This window comes from Mandrillus leucophaeus, unplaced genomic scaffold (genome assembly GCF_000951045.1).
Source record: "Mandrillus leucophaeus isolate KB7577 unplaced genomic scaffold, Mleu.le_1.0 Scaffold122, whole genome shotgun sequence".
Lineage (NCBI taxonomy): Eukaryota > Metazoa > Chordata > Mammalia > Primates > Cercopithecidae > Mandrillus > Mandrillus leucophaeus.
In genome coordinates this window covers 1,186,217-1,205,606 of record NW_012100543.1, presented here as the reverse complement: position 1 = coordinate 1,205,606, position 19,390 = coordinate 1,186,217, and the positions used below count along the sequence as shown (strand labels likewise).

Genomic DNA, 19,390 nt, shown 5'->3' with positions numbered 1-19,390 from the left:
GCGGTCTTCAAAAAGTTTATGGAAAATGTGTATTATGAAAAAATATGCATGGATTTAAAAATTGTTTGCATCAAAATAAACGTGTACTAACTTGTTAAAACATGTCTGAACAGGATCTAGTTTGAAGCACTAAGAAGGAGATGGTAGCGTTTGAAAAAATGCCCTGTCAAAGCAACATTAATTCTGCTAAAATTGAAGCAAGAAAAAACATCAAATTTATGGTGCAGCTTGGGTGGAGGAATGGTGAAATCATCAATCCTTTATGAAAAGCTTATGGGGACAATGCCTCAAAGAAATCAGCAGTTTACAAATGGACAACTCATTTTCCAAAGGGACAAGACAAAGTAAAGATGAAACCTGCAACAGCAGACCATCCATGTCAATTTGCAAGGAAAAAATTAATCTCATCTTGTTGCTGCCCTAATTGAAGAGGACTAACAATTAACAGCAGAAACAATAGTCAACACCATAGACATCTCAATTGGTTCAGTTCACACAATTCTGACTAAAAAATTTAAGTTAAGCCAACTTCCCACTCAATGGGTGCCAAATCGGTTGCACCCAGATCAGCTGCACACAGGAGCAGAGCAGTCAACAGAAATTTCAAACAGGTGGTATCAAGAACCTGAGGAATTTCTTCAAAAATTGCAACAGGAGATGAAACATGGCTTTACCTGTATGATCCTGAATGCAAGGCACAATCAAAACAATGGTTACCAAGAGGTGGAAATGGTCCAGTCAAAGCAAAAGCAAACTTCTCAAAAGCAAAAGCCATAGAGGTTTCGGGGATGCTCAAGGCATTTTGCTTGTTGACTTTCTGAAGGGCCAAAGGACAATAATGTCCACTTATTATGAGAATGTCTTGAGAAAGTTAGCCAAAGCTTCAGCAGAAAAATGCCTGGGAAAACTTCACCAGAGTCTCTCCCCAGCATGACAATGCTCCTGCTCATTCTATTCATCAAACAAGGGCAATTTTGCAAGAGTTTCAGCGGGAAATCATTAGGCATCCACTTTACAGTACTGATTTGGCTTCAGGCTTCCTTTTGTTTCCTAATCTTAAAAAATCCTTAAAGGGTACCCATTTATCTTTAGTTAATAATGTAAAAAAGACTGCATTGACATGGTTAAATTCCTAGGACCCTCAGTTCTTTAGGGATGGACTATAATATCTGGTATCATTGCTTACAAAAACGTCTTGACCTTGATGGAGCTTATGTTGAAAAATAAAGTTTCTATTTTTATTTTTATCTGTTAATTACATTTTTCCATGAACTTTCTGAAGTCCCCTCATATTTCTAAAGTTTCTGATCAGCTATAACCTCAAAACTCATTTTAATCCTATGATCAGTTATATAAGAGCTAATTTCATTTGTTACCGTTGCACCAAATGTCTCCATCTCGTTCTCCTCCTTGGAAGCAATATATAAATGACATGAGAAATTCAGAAAAATTCAGTTAACTCAAAAAAGACATGATTCAACCTAATGAAAATGGCTTATAGACAAATAATCATCAATGACCAATATTAGGAAAATAATCAAGCATAATGCACATTTTACATCATATTGTTTTAAAGTGATCATTTCCTTTTTCTTACTGTTAGTCTCTGTTTCTGTATCTTGTACTAAGAATATTATTCTACTTAGATGTTTTTCCTGACTAGAACAATTTCAAATAAACCAGTTCTTTATGCACTATTAACTCAGACTTTCTTTTTTCAGCATTCGATTAAAATTTGTTTAATTACTCAAAACATCTCAGGTACCCCATAGACAATATACATCTATTATTACCCATAACATTTTTTAAAAACTAAAAAGAACTCACTGAATTAATTTCATAAATATAAACCAAATAATAAAAATTATATTTTAAAAAATCATAATTTACTCTTCTACTACTTAAAATAAGCTTATTTACTGTCACAAAATACCACAAATAAATTGCATTTTTAAAATATATGTTTCATTTTTATCAGTTATACATGCTAGTAGTTTCAAAAATCAAATAGATCCACAAGGCTTCTTACTAAAAAATGGCAGTTCCCCCTAAGTTCACATTTCCTGCTCCCTTTACCAATCCTTTTGCTATTACCTCCACAAATCTAAGTAACGTGTTTACACTGCTACTTGTTTTATTTCAATTTAGTCCATTAGCTCTTGCCTCCCCACTACAAATGACAAGTCTTTAGCTTCCTTTCATTCCCTTTTCCACCCCATCCCTTCCACACAGGGGCACATTTCCATCCCTCTCTCTATTTTTAATGCCATTTTGTCAGATCAAAATTTAGGGTTGAGTATGTTTATTATACTTCAGTTAAAAGGTGTTTTAAGTTTTAAAAGGGTGATTACATCATTTTGACTATGTAAATGCTATTCACAACTCAGTCGTCAAGTATATCATGATTTATTTTCTTTTCAAGCATATTCTTTCTCTGTAGTTGATAATTGTATTTTTTCTCTTTGATTAGTCTTCTAGGGGCTTATTACTAACGCAAATCCCCAATAATCCCTGAATTATGTATATCTTGCTGCAAGGGCTCAAACATATCAGGTAGTCTATTAATGTCATCCCCCTGAATTTCTCTTGGAGCCTTCTGACCTTCTCTCATCTGACTCACTGGACATGCTGCACCACGGTCAGCTGGTACACTCTTCCTCACTGGTGTCCACTCTACTGTTTCTTCTGCTTTCTTGGTTTATTCCTCATTTTGTTAGACTATTTCCTAAAGTAACTTCCTAAGATAGGGAAGCTTGGAAGGGAAATTTTTAGTGAGTTACACATCTAAAAATGTCTGTATTCCACTTATTTATTTATTTATTTACTTACTTTGAGACAAAGTATCACTCTGTCGCCCAGGCTGGAGTGCAGTAGCGTGATTTCGGCCCACTGCAACCTCCGCCTCCTGGGTTCAAGCAGTTCTCCTGCTTCAACCTCCTGAGTAGCTGGGACTATAGGCGCACGCTGCCATGCCTGGCTATTTTTTCTATTTTAGTAGAGATGGGGTTTCACCGTGTTGCCCAGGCTGGTCTCGAACTCCTGAGCTCAGGCAATCCACCCACCTTGGCCTCCCAAAGTGGCCTGTTCACTCTTTTTAGAAATATTGTTGAAATGCTAAGCTTCCGGGACTGGTCCTCTAATTTTATCCTTTCACTCCTATTTTCCATTTCCTTGTCCTTTTGCTTCACTTTACAGGTGTTTTCCTTCATTTTACCTTCTAATCCTCCAGCCAAAGTTTTCATTATGGTCATCATACTTTTAGTTTCCAAAAACTTCCTCTTCTATAGTATCCTTTTCTTATTTGATGGATGTAATATCTCTTAACTCTCCGAAGGTAATACTGATGGTTCTTTCGAAACAATTTTTTTTCTTTTGAGATAGAGTCTCACTTTCGCCCAGGTTGGAGTGCAATGGCACGATCCTGGCTCACTGCAACCTCCACCTCCCGGGTTCAAGCAATTCTCCTGCCTCAGCCTCCTGAGTAGCTGGGATTACAGGCGTGTGCCACCATGCCCAGCTAATTTTGTAAATTTAGTAGAGACGGGGTTTCACCATGTTAGCCAGGCTGATCTCGAACTCCTGACCTCAGGTAATCCGCCCGCCTCGATCTCTCAAAGTGCTGGGATTATAGGCGTGAGCCATCACGCCTAGCCCCAAAATAATGTTTTTCAGACGTGTCCTTCCTGCATAGTCTTTGCTTCTTCCAAGTTCATTTCTACTTGTGTTTAGCTGCCTTTCTCAAATGTCTGGTAATCCTTGTCTAACTGCTTATATTTAAGAGTCAGACATTGAAACGCTGTTTGGAACAGAGTTGTCTATAAGTGAGCCTCACTGACTGGTGTCTTTACTGTAAGGTGATGTAAGGTGATGGGCAGGGCTACTTCCTTGGGGACTCCCGATCTCAGTATCTTTAGAAGGCTTTTCTCTTGAACAGGTCGAGTTCTCTTGAGAAGACTTCCCACCTCAAAGCTCAATGCTTGGCTGCCAGTGTTCTGGGAACCAAGTAGGAAAAGAAGACTGGAGTCATGTTGAATAGGAAACTTTTAATGTAATTGTCCTGTTTTCAGCAGAGTTCCCCCACCCTCAGCTCTGCTTGATGCTCTTCAGCACAGACTCTTTGATCCTCTCTGGAGAGTAAACCCCAGTTGCTGCAGGTGGCAGAAGGGCAGCTGCCTATGGACTCAGTATAGGGGAGTGGGATCTCCTTCTTCTTATGTTTTTTTAAAAAGTTTTCTCTTTTCTGCATAATCTCTGGTACTTCCAAATTGCTTTTATGCTTGTTTCTTTTTCCTACCAGGTACCCCCAAGTCCTGTGCCTCTTTGTGATCCCGTGATGTAAGCCAGTTGCCTCTGTTTTCTCCCTGAATGGCTTATGATTCAGCTTTCTTAGGTCTGCTAAGGTAATTACCGCTAATCCACCTACTCTAACCTACAAAATGTTGTTGCCATTTCCTTTCCCTTTCTGGTCCCTATGGGCTTATGACTTTTTAAGAAACATCTTTACTGTCATTTAGCAAGTTTCAGGAGAGAACACCATCAAACATGGCTGTTCAAAGAGTCACCTTTAAGAAAAAGCTCTTTACTTTTTAACAGAATAAAATAATTGATAACACAGCTAAAGACATCGGTAGTCCTTTTCAGAAATATTAACATACTTCTGCAAATATTTAAGTTGTTAGTATACTTTTTTAAAAGACATGCTTATATTATTTATGTTATGCTATGATATATTAATTTTTAAAGCAATATAACTCCAAATAAAAGTAGATTTCTCAATGTCAAAAGCTACCCAAACTGTCATAAGTGTTCATTGCTGCATAATTTCTTCAGCATTTATGCATAGTAGACATCTGGATGTTCATTTTTGCTCATGAAATTTTAACTTGAAAAAGGACTGTGGTATTTTAAATATATTTCAGAAACAAAAAGCTTCAGTATTGAACCAGTCAGTATGAATTGCCGTGTGATTAGCTGCTTGAAGAAAAAAAAATCAGGGACACGGCATCAGTGGAGTCACAGAGTTTTCCAAAATTGGTCTAGACCAATATGGCCAACAGACCCAATGTTTTGATGTACTTGCCAGTGTAGAGGCCATGCTTGAGAAGGTAGAAAAATATAACCCAATTCTGCCAAGCAGTTAGCCCATCTATGTCTTAAGATATCAAGAAACACCTACCTGAGGATGATTTTCATCAGCTTTTGTAGCCAAAATGCAGAAATCGCCACAGGTAGTAATAGAAATGAGACCCTTCACATATTTAACATGTTTTTCATTGTTTTTTGTATCCCAGAAGACAACACAGTGCTCTGGACGATCAGGTCTGGTATATGCATAAACCACGGTATTTGAGCAATAACTCCACTAGGAAGAAAGGAAGGAGGAAAGGGAAGCAGTTTGAAAGGCAGAAGAATTATTTAGCATTAGGAAGGAAAATCGTATTATTTTATTTTTACTCTCGAAATATTGCAGATATTTATCACTGCTGACAAAATATATTCTTCAGAAATAGAAGACAGATTCAACCTTTTATAAAAATAATAGACATTTATAAAACAAAGAATGTACTGCAAATATAAATTTAGTTTGTCTAACTTTCCTTATTTTAATTGGTAAGATTTAAGCTTCAATGGTAAAAAAATTTTCAATTATCAATAATAGCTGCTGGAGAGGGGACAACAGGTAGCATGATCCCTGTCAAAGTTTCAATTCTGGATCTCCAAGTCAAAATTCAAAAATAGTCACTTTGCCTTTTTACCCCATCCATATTTTTTATATTTGCTTTTATCAGAGTAATATATTCACATAATATATGGTCAAATAATCCTACCTGGCTTATTTAAAACAAAAACAAATGCAGAACCCCCTGCCAAATTTCCTGTCTGGAATGGCCGTGTACAACTTCTTTAACTGCAACTGTTCTGGTATTTATTTCTGAATCACATTATCTATTGATTATGGAACTTACACACTTACAGCTTTCCCTTCTAATCCTCCCAACATGTTTATATTTAATTTTAAATTAAAAAAGAAAATATATAAATTATATTAAAAATATAAAAAATAAAATAATATGTTGATATTACCATGATTGTGTCTGCCATTCAAACTAAGCTAAACCATGTTTAGCTTTTTGTATCCTGATTACTTTCTAAAATAAATTTTTACTTTAAAATAGTTTTAGATAGAAAAGTTGCAAAGATAGCACAGAGTTCCCATATGCCCCTCATCCATTTCCCTTATTGTTAACATTTTACATTACCATGGTATATTTGTTACAACTAGGAAATCAACATCATTATTACCTATATTACTATTACTATTAAGTAAACATCATACTTTATTTAGATTTCATTAGCTTTTCCCGAATGTCCTTTTACTATTCCAGAATCCCATTTGGGATACTTAGATTTAGTCATGTCACCTTAGGCTCCTCTTGGGTGTGACAATTTCTCAGTCTTTCCTTGTTTTTAATGATCTCAACAGTTTTGAGGAGTACTGGTCAAGTATTTTGTAGACTGTCCCTCAATTTGGGTTTGTCTGATGTTTTTCTCATGCTTAGACTGGACTTCAGGTTTTTAGGAAGACCAGCACAGAACTGAAGTGCACTTCTTTATCATGCCATATCAGGGGGTATGTGATATCCACATGGCATTCCTAATGATGTTAACCTTTATCACTTGGCCAAGGTTGGATTGCCAAGTTTCACCAATATAAAGCTACTTTATTTTTTTCCCCTCTCCATACCCTACTCTTTGGAAACTAAGTGTAGCCACACTCAAGCCAGGGGAACAGGGGACTATGTTCCACCTCCCGGAGAAGGCAATACCTAAGTAAACTGGAATAATTCTGTAAGGAAGATTTGTTTCTTCTCTCCCATTTATTTATTTATTCAAATAATCCATCTATATCAGTATCAACTCTTGGGCATTTATACTTTGGGTCACAATAAAATAATACATCATTTATTTGATTCTTCAAAGTGCTCCAGCTTTGGCCATTGGGAGGCTCTTTCATGTTCTTTTGACATTCCCCCATCCTTTTGTTGTCTGAGCACTTCCTCACTTGCTGGGACTATAAACTGTTTCAGGCTTACCTTGTATTTTCCCTGCCCTAGTCCTAGAATCAGCCATTTCTCTAAGGTCCTTTACCTTTTAAAAATTAAATATAGAAGATTTTTATAACAAACAGTTTAGCAGATCAGTCTCATACTTGAGAGCTTGCTTTTGGATCAAATGTTAAACTCAAGATAAAATACTGATTATATATTACGTTGCTTATTCTCATTTTCTCCTTCTAATCCATTCTCTGCCCTTCTCTACCCTGCTGTGAGCCTTGAAGCCTAGTTTCTATAAACTCCATCACCTGGGCTACCTGGCCATCTGGCTCCCAGTTGAGTTTTGCCAATAGAAAGCACCAGCAAGTGGAGAGGTGAGTTGGAATATTTATTCCCCAAATCCCTCTCTGCCTGGCCGGTTGGCAGGGTCTGGGCTCCTGCAGAGCAGCCCCTCTTGCACAGCCACAGCTCTTGTGGGTTCCAGGAGCCTGACTCCCTTGTTTTGCCCCTTCAGGCCCAGAGCTGGTGATGGCTTCTCATTGATGCTAATCTTTGGGTGCTACTTTGTATCATCCCTTGCTGTTCCCCTTAGCCCTGCCCATATCTCTGTAATAAGCCTTTCATCAGTCTCTCTTCAATTACTCCCTTGAGTATACCATCTGTTTCTGGCTAAGACATTGACTCATGGAGTAATTTTACTAACTATATATAGTATTCTCGAAAAGTTTACTAGGTCTAAGGTCTTTACACAAAAAGGCTTCCTTTCTGCTAGCTCCGAAAACAAGACAGCTTTGAATACACTTTGAGCGATAGCAAAATTATTTGGTAAGAAACACTGTTTATTTTACAACTGCTCTTAATATTTACCTTATAATTAGGTCGAATGTTTGCAAAATATATAAAGGAATCAACAGCTAGTGCAATTTTCAGTCCACCTCCTTCCCAAGATAGTGCAGATATTTCCTTCCCAGGAACTTTCAAAGTACCCAGATGCTGAAAAAGAAAGTTATCTTTAACCTAAAGTATAACAATTAAATACAAATTACCACCAATCACTTCATAGAGGTCAAAAGTGGTATGAACATTATTTTGTGAAAAGTTACTACTCACTTTAAAATCATGTTTCTTGAATTTTTATAATGAAAAACATGCATATAAGAAAAACTTACAAACTATATCCAAAGAATTCAATAACAAATTTCATCAAATCTAAAATGCCATAGACTGAAACATGTATTTTTATGTACAACTAAGCAAAGGAAAAAACACATTGCTAATTAAAATATAGCAACTTTGACTATAAGATGCCTCCTCATTTTAGAGTTGTAAAAAATTATATTTCTTAGAATCAATGAAATATTATATTAGCAAATTCAATCATAAAGTCTTGCCTTTCTCTTTCATCCCCTCACACCCAACTAGTCACCAAATCCTACTGCTTTTACCCCTTTCCACTCTCTATAATTACCTTTTTAATGGATTGAATTGTGGTAATAGCTTCCTAACTTTAAGTCTTACCTTTCATCTATTTCCTTATTCTCCCCCTCTGCCCTCCCAATTCAATCTCTACTCTGCTGTCACAACTATCTTTCTGGAACACAGATCTAATCATAACTTACCCTGCTTTTTAAAAGGTTTAATAACTTTTAAAAATCAGTAACTCCCCACCATCACATTCTTTAGCATGGCATATAATGCCTTTTTCCCATCTTATCCGAAACCATAGTATGTGGCTTAATATCCCACTATTTAGCCATAACTGCTGTGTGCCTGCTCATGAAGGAACTACTCTGCCTCCACACCTTTGGCCTATACAATATCCCTTCTGCCTGAAATCCCCCTCTCCTTCCTCACAGCTCCCCTGTCCTTACTGGTCCTTGTCCTCCTGGAGCACGCCTATACAGCTCAAATACTGCTTCCTCAATGAGTCCTGCCTTCTCCGACTCTATGGTTCCAGAGAATTAGAGAATGTGCTCCTTAAGAGTACTAACTGCATCATATTCACATTTATTTCCCTTTCCATTAATAGATTATTTGATAAACTGATAGTCAATATATATCTCCAATAAATATACATTCAAATTAATTTTTTCATATACTAGTAGTACTTCTTATGACCAAATTAACGAGTGAATAAATGAATACAAACACTTTTTTAATGTGGCTATAAAACAACCAAACATTTTTAATCTATACGTTTCATTTGACAGAATGATACAATCCCAAAATTTCAATGAACTTTGCTGGTATCCCTTGTTCTAAGCAGATATCCTCTAGGGTCAAATTTAATGTTACTATAGTTTGAATGTCTGCCCTCTCCAAAACTCAGGTTGAAATTAATTGCCATTTTGACAGTATTGAGAGATGAGACCTTTAGGCAGTGATCAGTGCCTGAGGCCTTCATGGCTGGGACTACTGCCATTTTACAAAGGGGAATTAGGTCCCCTCTTGTCTCTCTGTTGCACTCTCTTTGCCCTTCTTCCTTCCACCATGCAATGATGCAGCAGGAAAGCCTCACCAGATGTCAGCAGCTCAATACTGGACTTCTCATCCTCCAGAACTGTAAGCCAATAAGTTTCTATTAATATACACTATGCAGTCTGTGGTATTCTGCCATAGCAGCACATAATAGAGTAAGACAAATGTATTGAGCTCCATTTTGCCAAGGAAACTAATGGAAGAAAAAACCCAGTTTTAACCTAGGAGGGTCTGATCTATCTGTCTTGCTACCTGTATGAAATTAAAGGGGAACCAGCAAGCTCTCTACAGTACTCTTGGTATTGATCCATCCATAAGAGGAGGAGAATACGGCCATCTTCTAACTACAAACCAGCCAGGATGTGGCAGTAGCAAGGAAAGAAAACCACCTTTTAGTAAGCCTTCATTACGTGCCAGGCACCGTGTAGGCATTTCCTCATTGTAATCTCCTTTAATCTTTACAACAGCACCATGACATATTTCCTTTATTTCTGAAAATAACTAAACTATGTCTCAGAGGCTACATAACTTCTCTATGTCAAAACTACACTGTAGAAAATGAATTCAATGCCAGATCAACTTGACTACAAACCCTATGTTCTGTTATCTCCTACCATGGTTAAGACCACAGTGCAAAAACCAGGAGCCCCTGGCCCTCAGAATTTAAAAGCAAGTTCTTCTCTGAGGTTTCCTTAAGTTTAAATCGTTAAGTTTAAATTGTTAGATAACTTCCATCCAGGTTATCTTTCCTACCTTAACAATAACACAGATCCAAATAATTCCCCATATATTCACTCACTCAGAAAATACTGACTCCTATGCCCTGAGGAACTATGCTAGATACTTTTAGTTACAGCTAGACCAAAACCCACTTACAGTTTTCAGTTTAACACTTAACACATTGTTTTGCAAGATAAAAAAATAGACTTTAGAACCCATGTTTTTCTACCTGGGGAAGGCTGAACTAACAAAAATAAGCAGATAAAACATGATGATAAGTAAGTAAATGGCAATCAACAAAAATAACCAATAAAGAACATTAATTAAGAAGGAGGTTATAAATATAGAAATAATTAGAATGCAGCTTTTTAATTATCTAGGAACCTTGAAAACTATGCTTTATTTTTTCCCTTCACTTTTACATCCACCAGAAATATTGTCGTTTGACAATGTATAGAAAGCATCTACTTTCTACAGTATATTCTACTGGGTAACTTTGAGATACTGATTCAAAAGCATCAGAAGACATCATTTCTTGCCCTAAAAGAAATTATTAAAATACACAAAAATAATATTAAAACAACTGGTACAGGCTTTTATGCAGCCAAAAATACATATCACTGTAGTCTATGGTGAATTTATAAAAGCCAACAGGGTATCCAAAAGGGACAAAATATAGTATTGGGTTAGAAAATAAGATATTCAAAAAATGTATTAAGCTTAGTTATTAATAAGCTCTCACTTTCTAAATTATTTAAAATTTACAATATATTAATTCTCCTACTTGACATTTTCCAATGCTACTTCTGAAAATTCTCTTTTAAAATTAAATTTATTAAAAATACTATTGAGAAGGATAATACCCATATGTACATTTATGAAAACAATGCTTGTATTTTAATGTAGCATCACTTAAGATTAATTATTAAATTTTCTTCAAATAATTGATTACTTTGCAACAAATTAAAAGTATTAGAAGTTTGGAGGAAGGACAGACAGATATGTATGTTTAACATCTAAACACACGTAAAATATCACATTAAAAATCAGAAAAATTAATCTGAAACAACTATATTACACCAAATACTACTCAGAAGCTGGTCATGAAAAGAGACACATATTCGGATCACAGAGAATTCAAAATAACTACTCCACGGTGATTTCTTATGTCAAACTTCTCGTTTTCTGAATGTATAAAATTGTAACTTTTATTTTATAATTATAAAACTATAAGATTATAAAATTCCATGATAAAATACAACAAAGATTTATACTATGAAGATGAAATGGCCCTAAAAGAAATTACACCATTTCCTTTATTCTTTTTTCCCCTACCTTACTCACTGCACATTTAAATAGAAAGAAAGAAGAACAAATTTGAATGCATTTACCTCACCAAACGGAGTGTAAAACTGCACAATGTTCACATCTTTGTCCTGCGCGGCCGCCTTCTGGAAGCCCGCCACAGCTAACACACTGCCCATGTGGTTCCACTGGATGCCTACTACGTACATGCCAGTGTCAATCAAAACGGGATCTAGTCAAAAAGAGAAAAATGAGGTCACTGGGAAAATACGTAGCCTGCAGAATGTTATACTCTTAACAACAACTTTTAAATACTTTCAAAACTTTCCATGTTTTTAAAAAAACAGGGCTGGGTACAATGGCTCACGCTTATAATGCCAACACTTTAGGAGGCTGAGGCGGGCGGATCACTTGAGTCCAGGAGTTCAAGATCAGCCTGGGCAACACGGTGAAACCCTGTCTCTACGAAGAATACAAAAATTAGCCGGGGGGTGGTGGTGCACACCTGTGGTCCCAGCTCCTCAGGAGGCTGAGATGGGAGGATCCCTGGAGGCCTGGAGGCCAAGGCTGCAGTGAGCCAAAAATGCACCACTGTACTCCAGCCTCGGCAACAGAGCAAGACCCTGTCGCAAAAAAAAAAAAAAAAAAAAAAAAAAAAAGTTAAAAATTAGAAATTGAGGCCGGGCACAGTGGCTCACGCCTGTAATCCCAGCACTTTGGGAGGCTGAGGCGGGCGGATCACGAGGTCAGGAGATCGAGACCATCCTGGCTAACATGGTGAAACCCCGTCTCTACTAAAAATACAAAAAATTGGTCAGGCGTGGTGGCATGCACCTGTAGTCCCAGCTACTCGGGAAGTTGAGGTAGGAAAATCGTTTGATCCCAGGAGGCAGAAGTTGCAGTGAGCCAAGATCATGCCACTGCACTCCAGCCTGGGTGACAGAGTGAGACTCTATCTCAAAAAGAAAAAAATAATAATAAATTTAAAAAATTTTTTAAACAGAAAAATTCCTTACTTTGGTCATTCTCATGTCTCATTATTTGGCATCTTCCATTGTCGAAGCAAACAGCAAGGCAAGGGCAATCAGGCTCCACATAGCCTTCTGTGCCATGGTACCAATGAATCCCAGCAATGCTGATAGCTCCAGTGACATTCACCAAACAACTCAGTTTCATTTTCATCTAAATAAAATTGTCTAGATTTAATATTTTACGTTTTAAAACAGAGCAGTATAGATACAATCTCAATAAAGTATTGTAGAAAGAACACTGAAAATACAATCTAAAAATCAGGTGGCAAATTAAAGCTTAATCACTTACTGGTATACAGGCCATGGACAAATCACCTAAATGTCCATTTTCCCCACATGTAAAAAATGAGGATTAAAAAACACTGAGTTTTTATGAGACTCAAATAACAAGTATATGAAAGTACTTTGAAAACAGCAAAATGTCATAGAAAAGTTCATTATTTTACTTCCACCAGTGAGTGGATTTACTTAGTGTCCTAAACCTTGCTAAAAAAAAAAACTGCCCCATCAGTAATCATAGATTATAGCTAAACCTTGCAAAGCCAGAATTTTTCTCCAGATTATGCTGCCTGATCCTATTCTATTTTACCTTCTTTCCAGGGATTGATTTTTCTCACTTACCAGTTAAGTCTGTCATTCTTTTTACAAACAACCATTGGTAGCTTGCTACAAAAATACCCTTTGGTATCTACATGTAAACTTTGGCTTCAGATACCAGAAGACACTTAAAAAACTTAAACTGCACATCGCCCTACTCATTATCCCTCTGCTTAAATGCACTGACATCTTGTCCTTTCTACCTACCAAAAAAAATTGGAACTAAAAGTTACACTCTAACTTGTGGCACTAATTTGCTTTGAGAAAACCAAAATTTTATTTAATTTAAAAAAAATTTAGATGATTGGGAAAAAGAAAAAAAATCTGAATTGACTTTAATTACACGAACCATCATAACAAATAAATGTATATACAAAGATGAATGATATGTACGATCATATAAAATTATATAAACAAGACTGATGATACACATACTTACTATAAAATTTCCTTGATTATCATAAATGTGTACTTCCCCATTTGCCATTCCAAAAAGTAAGACTTTACTGTCCGCAGACCATGTTACATGGGATAGCTGTATACCCTTCAGGTCTTTTCCCCAAATACGATTGCCTAAAACAAAACATTATTAAAAGTTGTTCAAGGCCATGATCCTCCAACAACTGCTTTCGAAATGTTTGTTTTCCTAAAGATCTTGCAAATTCTTCACAGCATTCATGCATTCATTCAATTTATTTGGCCAATAAATATTTACTGAGCACCTATATGTGCCAAATACCTGAAAAGACATTTGAAATAGTAGCTGTTTCAAACTTTCTCCCCTTTCTTCTAAACTCTGATGCTGGATCTCACTCCCAATTAGCAGGTGAGCCCATCTTCTACTTTGGAAAGAAAATAAAAGCACCCAAAAAACAAATTCCTCATTCCCATCTTCAACAATTCAGAACATAACTGAATCCATGCTTACACTTTCTGCTTTACCCACTAATACAAAAGAAGAGGTATTTCCCCAGTCAGTCCCCTGTCTAAGGCTAATTCCTCTATGTATTCTCTGATCTAATCCCTTCCTACCTTTGCAAAGATCTCCCTTTACTGACTACTCTCATTTTCTCTTTCCCATTAAACTCTTCACTCCAGGGCCTTTCTTATGTGGATTTAAACACATGCAGATCTATTTCTCTTTGAAACCACCACCTTAAATAAAGTAAAATAAAATAAAATAAACACTTTTATTAACCCCAAGTTCCCCCTGTAACTACTATCTATCTCTACCATTCCTTTCCCAATCAAACTTCATGAAAGAGTTCTTCACACCTATAGTCTCCACTTCAACTCCGAGTCAACCCTTAACCCCTCCCAATCCGGCTTCTGCCCCACAACTCCATTGAAACTGCCTACAACATACACTATTTGGGTTATGGTTATATACTAATAGTCCAGACCTCACCAATATTCAATATATCCATATAACAAACCTGCACTTGTACCCCCTAAATCTATAAAAATAATAAATAAAAAAAGAAGAAACCAAACCTGTTGACACCTTGATCTTGGACTTCCAGAGTCTAGGGCTCCGAGAAAATAAATTTCTGTTGTTTAAGAAAAAGAAAGAAACTGCCTTCATGGACGTCACTGATGGCCTATTGCTAAAGTCAATTGACACATTTTTTTTTCACCACTCCCTCCTTCTTGAACTCTCTTTGCTGCCATTAGCCCATATACTCCTTTATCTCCAAGACTCCTACTTTTTAACATCCTTCTTCTGCCCATCCCTGAAATGTTGCTGATTTTTTTTCCCCCCACCGGGACAGGGTCTGACTCTGTTGCCCAGGCTAGAGTGTAGTGGTAAGATCATGGCTCACTGCAGCCTCAACCTCTCAGGCTCAAGCAATCCTCCTACTTTGGCCTCCCAGGTGATTGGGACTACAGGAGTGTGCCACCACACCCCGATAATTTACTTTTTTATTTTCAGCAGACACAAGGTCTTGCTATGTTGTCCAAGCTGGTCTCAAACTCCTGAGCTCAAACAATCCTCCTGCCTTGGCCTCCCAAAGGCAGGTATAAGCCACCATCCCCAGCCTAAATGTTGCTGATTCTTAACTCTACAAATGCCCTTTAGTTTTGTTCAACTATTTCAATGGTTTAAATTATCACGCATATGCTGGTGGTTCCCAAAATTTTGTGTTCAGCACAGATATTTTTGAGCTGCAGATATGTATGTCTAACTATGGTCTGGATAGATTTACTTGAATGGCCTATGGCATGACAAAATCAACATATCCAATAGAGAAATTTTCCCTTAAAATCATTCTTTCTCCACACTATTTTAATGAAAGGCATTCCATCCAACCAGCTGCCCAAGCTAAAACTCTGGATACTGCCCTGGGGACTTCCATCCTCTCATCCCCAATCTTAACTATTCTGCCTCCTGAGTATGTCTAAAATCTACTTACTTCCATTCCCTTGTCATTACCTGGATGGCTATTATCCACCATAATCTCTCACCTGAATTGCCAGAGTAGTTTCCTGATACAGCTGCCCATTATCTTTCTTTCCTTTCTCTATTCTTCATATGTAGCGCAGAGCTTTTTCTAAGGAACAAGCTTATCACATTGCTCCCATTCTTCAAACTTTTCATTGGCCTCCCAAGTGCTGTTGGACTTAAGTCCAAACACCTTAATATAAATTATGATCTGCATGATCTGGCCTCTGTTTCTCTCTCTAGATTTACTGCATAATACTCTTCACCTTTAGTATCATACCCTACTGATAATCAACTTTTTTCAATGGCCCAAACATAGCTAAGTGCAACTCCTCTGGACCTCCTCAAATGCTATTTCTTAGGGCTGAGACATTCTACACACCAATCTACCTTGTGGCTAATGCCTCAGCATCAGCATCACTTCCTCCAGGAAGCCTTTCCTGATCCCTCCAAGTCTGCATTAGGTGGCCACTTCTACATGCTCCTGTATTTTCCCCATCTTAGCGCTTATCACAGGGTATTGTAATTTCTTGGTTACTTATCCATCTCTCCTAATCTAGGTCTGGTCATTGCTGTACTCTCAGTTCCTAAAATGATAGCTGTTGCTTTATAGGCTCTCAGAAACATTTGTTGAATACATGAAGTTACACATACATACACACACACACACACAGAGAGAGAGAGAGCGCGCACGCACGCGAGAGAGAAAATAAAAATGATTTTAAAATATATTATTCCTCTACAGAGTTTCAAATTAAAACAAAGGTGCAGACTCTCAGAAGACCCAGTTTTATCTATTACTAGAATTTGAAAAATGTGGGTTTTTAAGGCTATAAACTACAACCAACAATGACATGTTCAGTTCTAATAAAAATGACCACAGACTTTTTGAAACTAAGGTCTACGTATTTGTACAGACTGACCAATATAAAGAGAAATTACATAATAAGGCAGACATGTTTAAAATAATGCTGAAAAGTTAATTCACTTTTTTCAATGCCACTGTAGAAAATAAAAAATAGACTTTTTCCCTTGAATATACATAAAAACAGATGGTTAAAACCAAAGAACAGTTCTTGAACGTCATCAAATTGTATATCAAATATTTTCTTTTTATGTCTATTTTTCAATCAGAATGCTAACATATGATAACTAACTTAAATCTCTAAAGAAGAAAATTGTCAGCCAGATATTGATCTTAGTTCTATGTCCAATCAATGCATTACCATCCACTGAACCAACTATCACAGCCCCATCTTCATATACAATGCAGATCTTCTGTCCGTCAGCATTCCAGCTCATACTGCGAACAACTGATTTATTTCGATTGTTGATCATCTCCTCATACCAAGAGCCTGTTTTCACAAATTTAAAAAATTATAAGTCAAAACTTTCACATCTATTAAATAGTACTTAAGAATTGAAAGCAATCTGTAAAGTACACCGTGGGATAAATAACTGCAAAGTTTTCTACAACCCGAGACATTAAACTATAAAACTTCCAAATCCAACAAAAACACAATGAAAAATTAACTTGGGCTTAACTGATAACTGCTTCAAAGATTATCACAGAAAACATAATAAATGCCCATCCTTTGTTTCCTCTTTCTTTCTTTCCCTGTCTCTTTCTTTCTGTCAATTAAAAAATAAACTTAATTTGCTTTTTCAGAGCCCAAACTACTGCTTCTTCTGAAAGCCTAACTTTTCCCACTTGAACAATATGGTTCAGATCATAACCAAGAAAAAAACTCCAAGTAACAATAACTTTATATGTACACATAAACTCTCCAATGAATAATTACGAGCATATTAAATACAGCATATTAGTTACCATCACAAAGAGAATGAAGCCACAAAACACACAGCATATTAGGTAAAACCCTAAGTAACCTGCTTGAAAAAATTCTAATCAGTTTATATTACATTAGTGATACCACATCTCTAATGCTGAATGACAAAAATATTCTAGTTGTATGCAGGGTAGGAATGAGATGTAACTTGTCTTTTAGCATAACCAAATTACAGGCAAAAAAAATAGGTTATTCGGTTTTTGTTTTTCTTAAAAGCTTTTTGACATACCAACATAGGAAACTCTGGCCTGCAGCCAAGAAAATAATCATGTAATTTGGAATAACTGGTCAGAGCAGGGTAACAGAATCCAGACTGAGACCCAGAGAAGACCTGAAGACCTACCTTGGAAACAAAGCTTACTCCAATCCACTGAACTTTCACATTCTATCCCCTACACACACACATACACACACTTTTTTAAAAATTAAAGTATTATAGCATATCTTTAATGAAGACTTTTTAAATGGTATGCCCTGCCATTTAAAACAGCACACATGAACTTTTCAAAACAGCACACATAAAGTTTCAAAACAGCACACATGAACTAAGGCACCCTTCCCTTTTGAAGATGATGGCTACAGGCCTCAGGAGAACATGTATGATGAGCTGTTTTTCTCGTAAAAGTGGTATATCTAAGTTAATCCTTCTTTTACTCTCCCTTTCTGTTGTAGACAAGAGGCACAAACCGTGAACCAGTAGTCAGAGTTGAGATAAAATCTGTATCCATAAAAGAAAAGGAAACTAACTGGCCCATGCAGGAAATGAATTATTCCCTTTGACTTCTTACTAAATGTGTTTTCATCTACTGAGATAACTCTAGCCACTCATTTATTCATTCATTCAACAAACATTTATTGAACGTGTACACTGTGCTATGTATTATAAAAGGTTCTACATATAAAACGATGAACAAACAGTCATTTCCCCTTTCCCCTCAGAGCTTACAGTCTACTCACGACCAATATTAAATACACACTTACATACACATAAATGTAATTATAAACTGGAACTACCTAGGAAGTAATTCTTATTGGAAATCTTGGGGAAAAAAAAGAGCTATCTCAAGTAGAAGCTATTCTTCTGCTAAGAGTCTAACTTCATTTTGGAGATAGCCAACAATCACCTAATTCACTTTCTTAATAACAGGGTTAAAGTAAAAAAAAAAAAAAAAAAAAGAAAAAGAAAAAGAAAAAGAAAAGTTTAATAAGTATTAGAATGAAACCTATTGAACCTATGTGTAAATATAAAAGGGGTCTATTTTGGAGATGTTGTTTACCATCCAAATACTGTAAGCTAGATGCCAACATGTGAAAAATTAAATAAGCTCTCCTAGTAATATATACCTTTATATAACATCCATACAATGATAAGCCCGTTTTCATCACTGGTAGTCAACTTCTGATACTGCTCATTCCATGTTACAACTTGAACAGAACCTAGAACATTATAAAACAATTTAGAAACTTAAAGGTTACAATTGATTTCAAATTTATATTTTTATATAAACACCAAGATCATGTTAAAATCAATATGGTTCCTGCACAGATAATTAGTCTTTAATATTCCTTAAAACCTATTCATAGGATGCAGTTATTGATATCACTAATTTTCTATAACAATGCATAATACTGTTTGTCATATCTATCCCTATTTCATCCCAGTGAAGACACCTAACATGGCGAGCTGCAAGAACTACCATATACCTGATGACAGAAACAAATACAAGCATGGTTTACCCAATTGGCCTGACTCCCAAAAATAATGATGTCCAAAGGACACAATATTAGGTACTTGTTTAGGAAATTTTTATCATTTTTGGTAGATATGTCCCATAATCTCTCTTCTGCCCACCCCTCACCCCTGTTTTCCATTCTATTGATAAAACACTCTTTTTTTTTTTTTTTTTTTTT

The 19,390-nt window shown here is 36.3% G+C and overlaps 1 protein-coding gene across 2 annotated transcripts in view; it reads right to left on the bottom strand.

Annotated features, from left to right (window-relative positions):
• The window catches only part of WDR35 (WD repeat domain 35), a 67,896-nt gene that overhangs the window by 39,164 nt on the left and 9,342 nt on the right, over window positions 1–19,390 (bottom strand). The window contains exons 4-11 of one of the 2 annotated variants that reach the window (XM_011971419.1): window positions 18,824–18,916; window positions 16,856–16,984; window positions 13,626–13,759; window positions 12,575–12,740; window positions 11,645–11,790; window positions 7,923–8,048; window positions 5,177–5,362; window positions 1,377–1,409 (exon numbers count right to left, since the gene is read on the bottom strand). In XM_011971419.1, the coding sequence (XP_011826809.1) occupies window positions 1,377–1,409; window positions 5,177–5,362; window positions 7,923–8,048; window positions 11,645–11,790; window positions 12,575–12,740; window positions 13,626–13,759; window positions 16,856–16,984; window positions 18,824–18,916 (1,013 nt within the window). The remainder of the gene's footprint in view (window positions 1–1,376; window positions 1,410–5,176; window positions 5,363–7,922; window positions 8,049–11,644; window positions 11,791–12,574; window positions 12,741–13,625; window positions 13,760–16,855; window positions 16,985–18,823; window positions 18,917–19,390) is intronic. The other variant, XM_011971418.1, reaches the window with a different exon arrangement.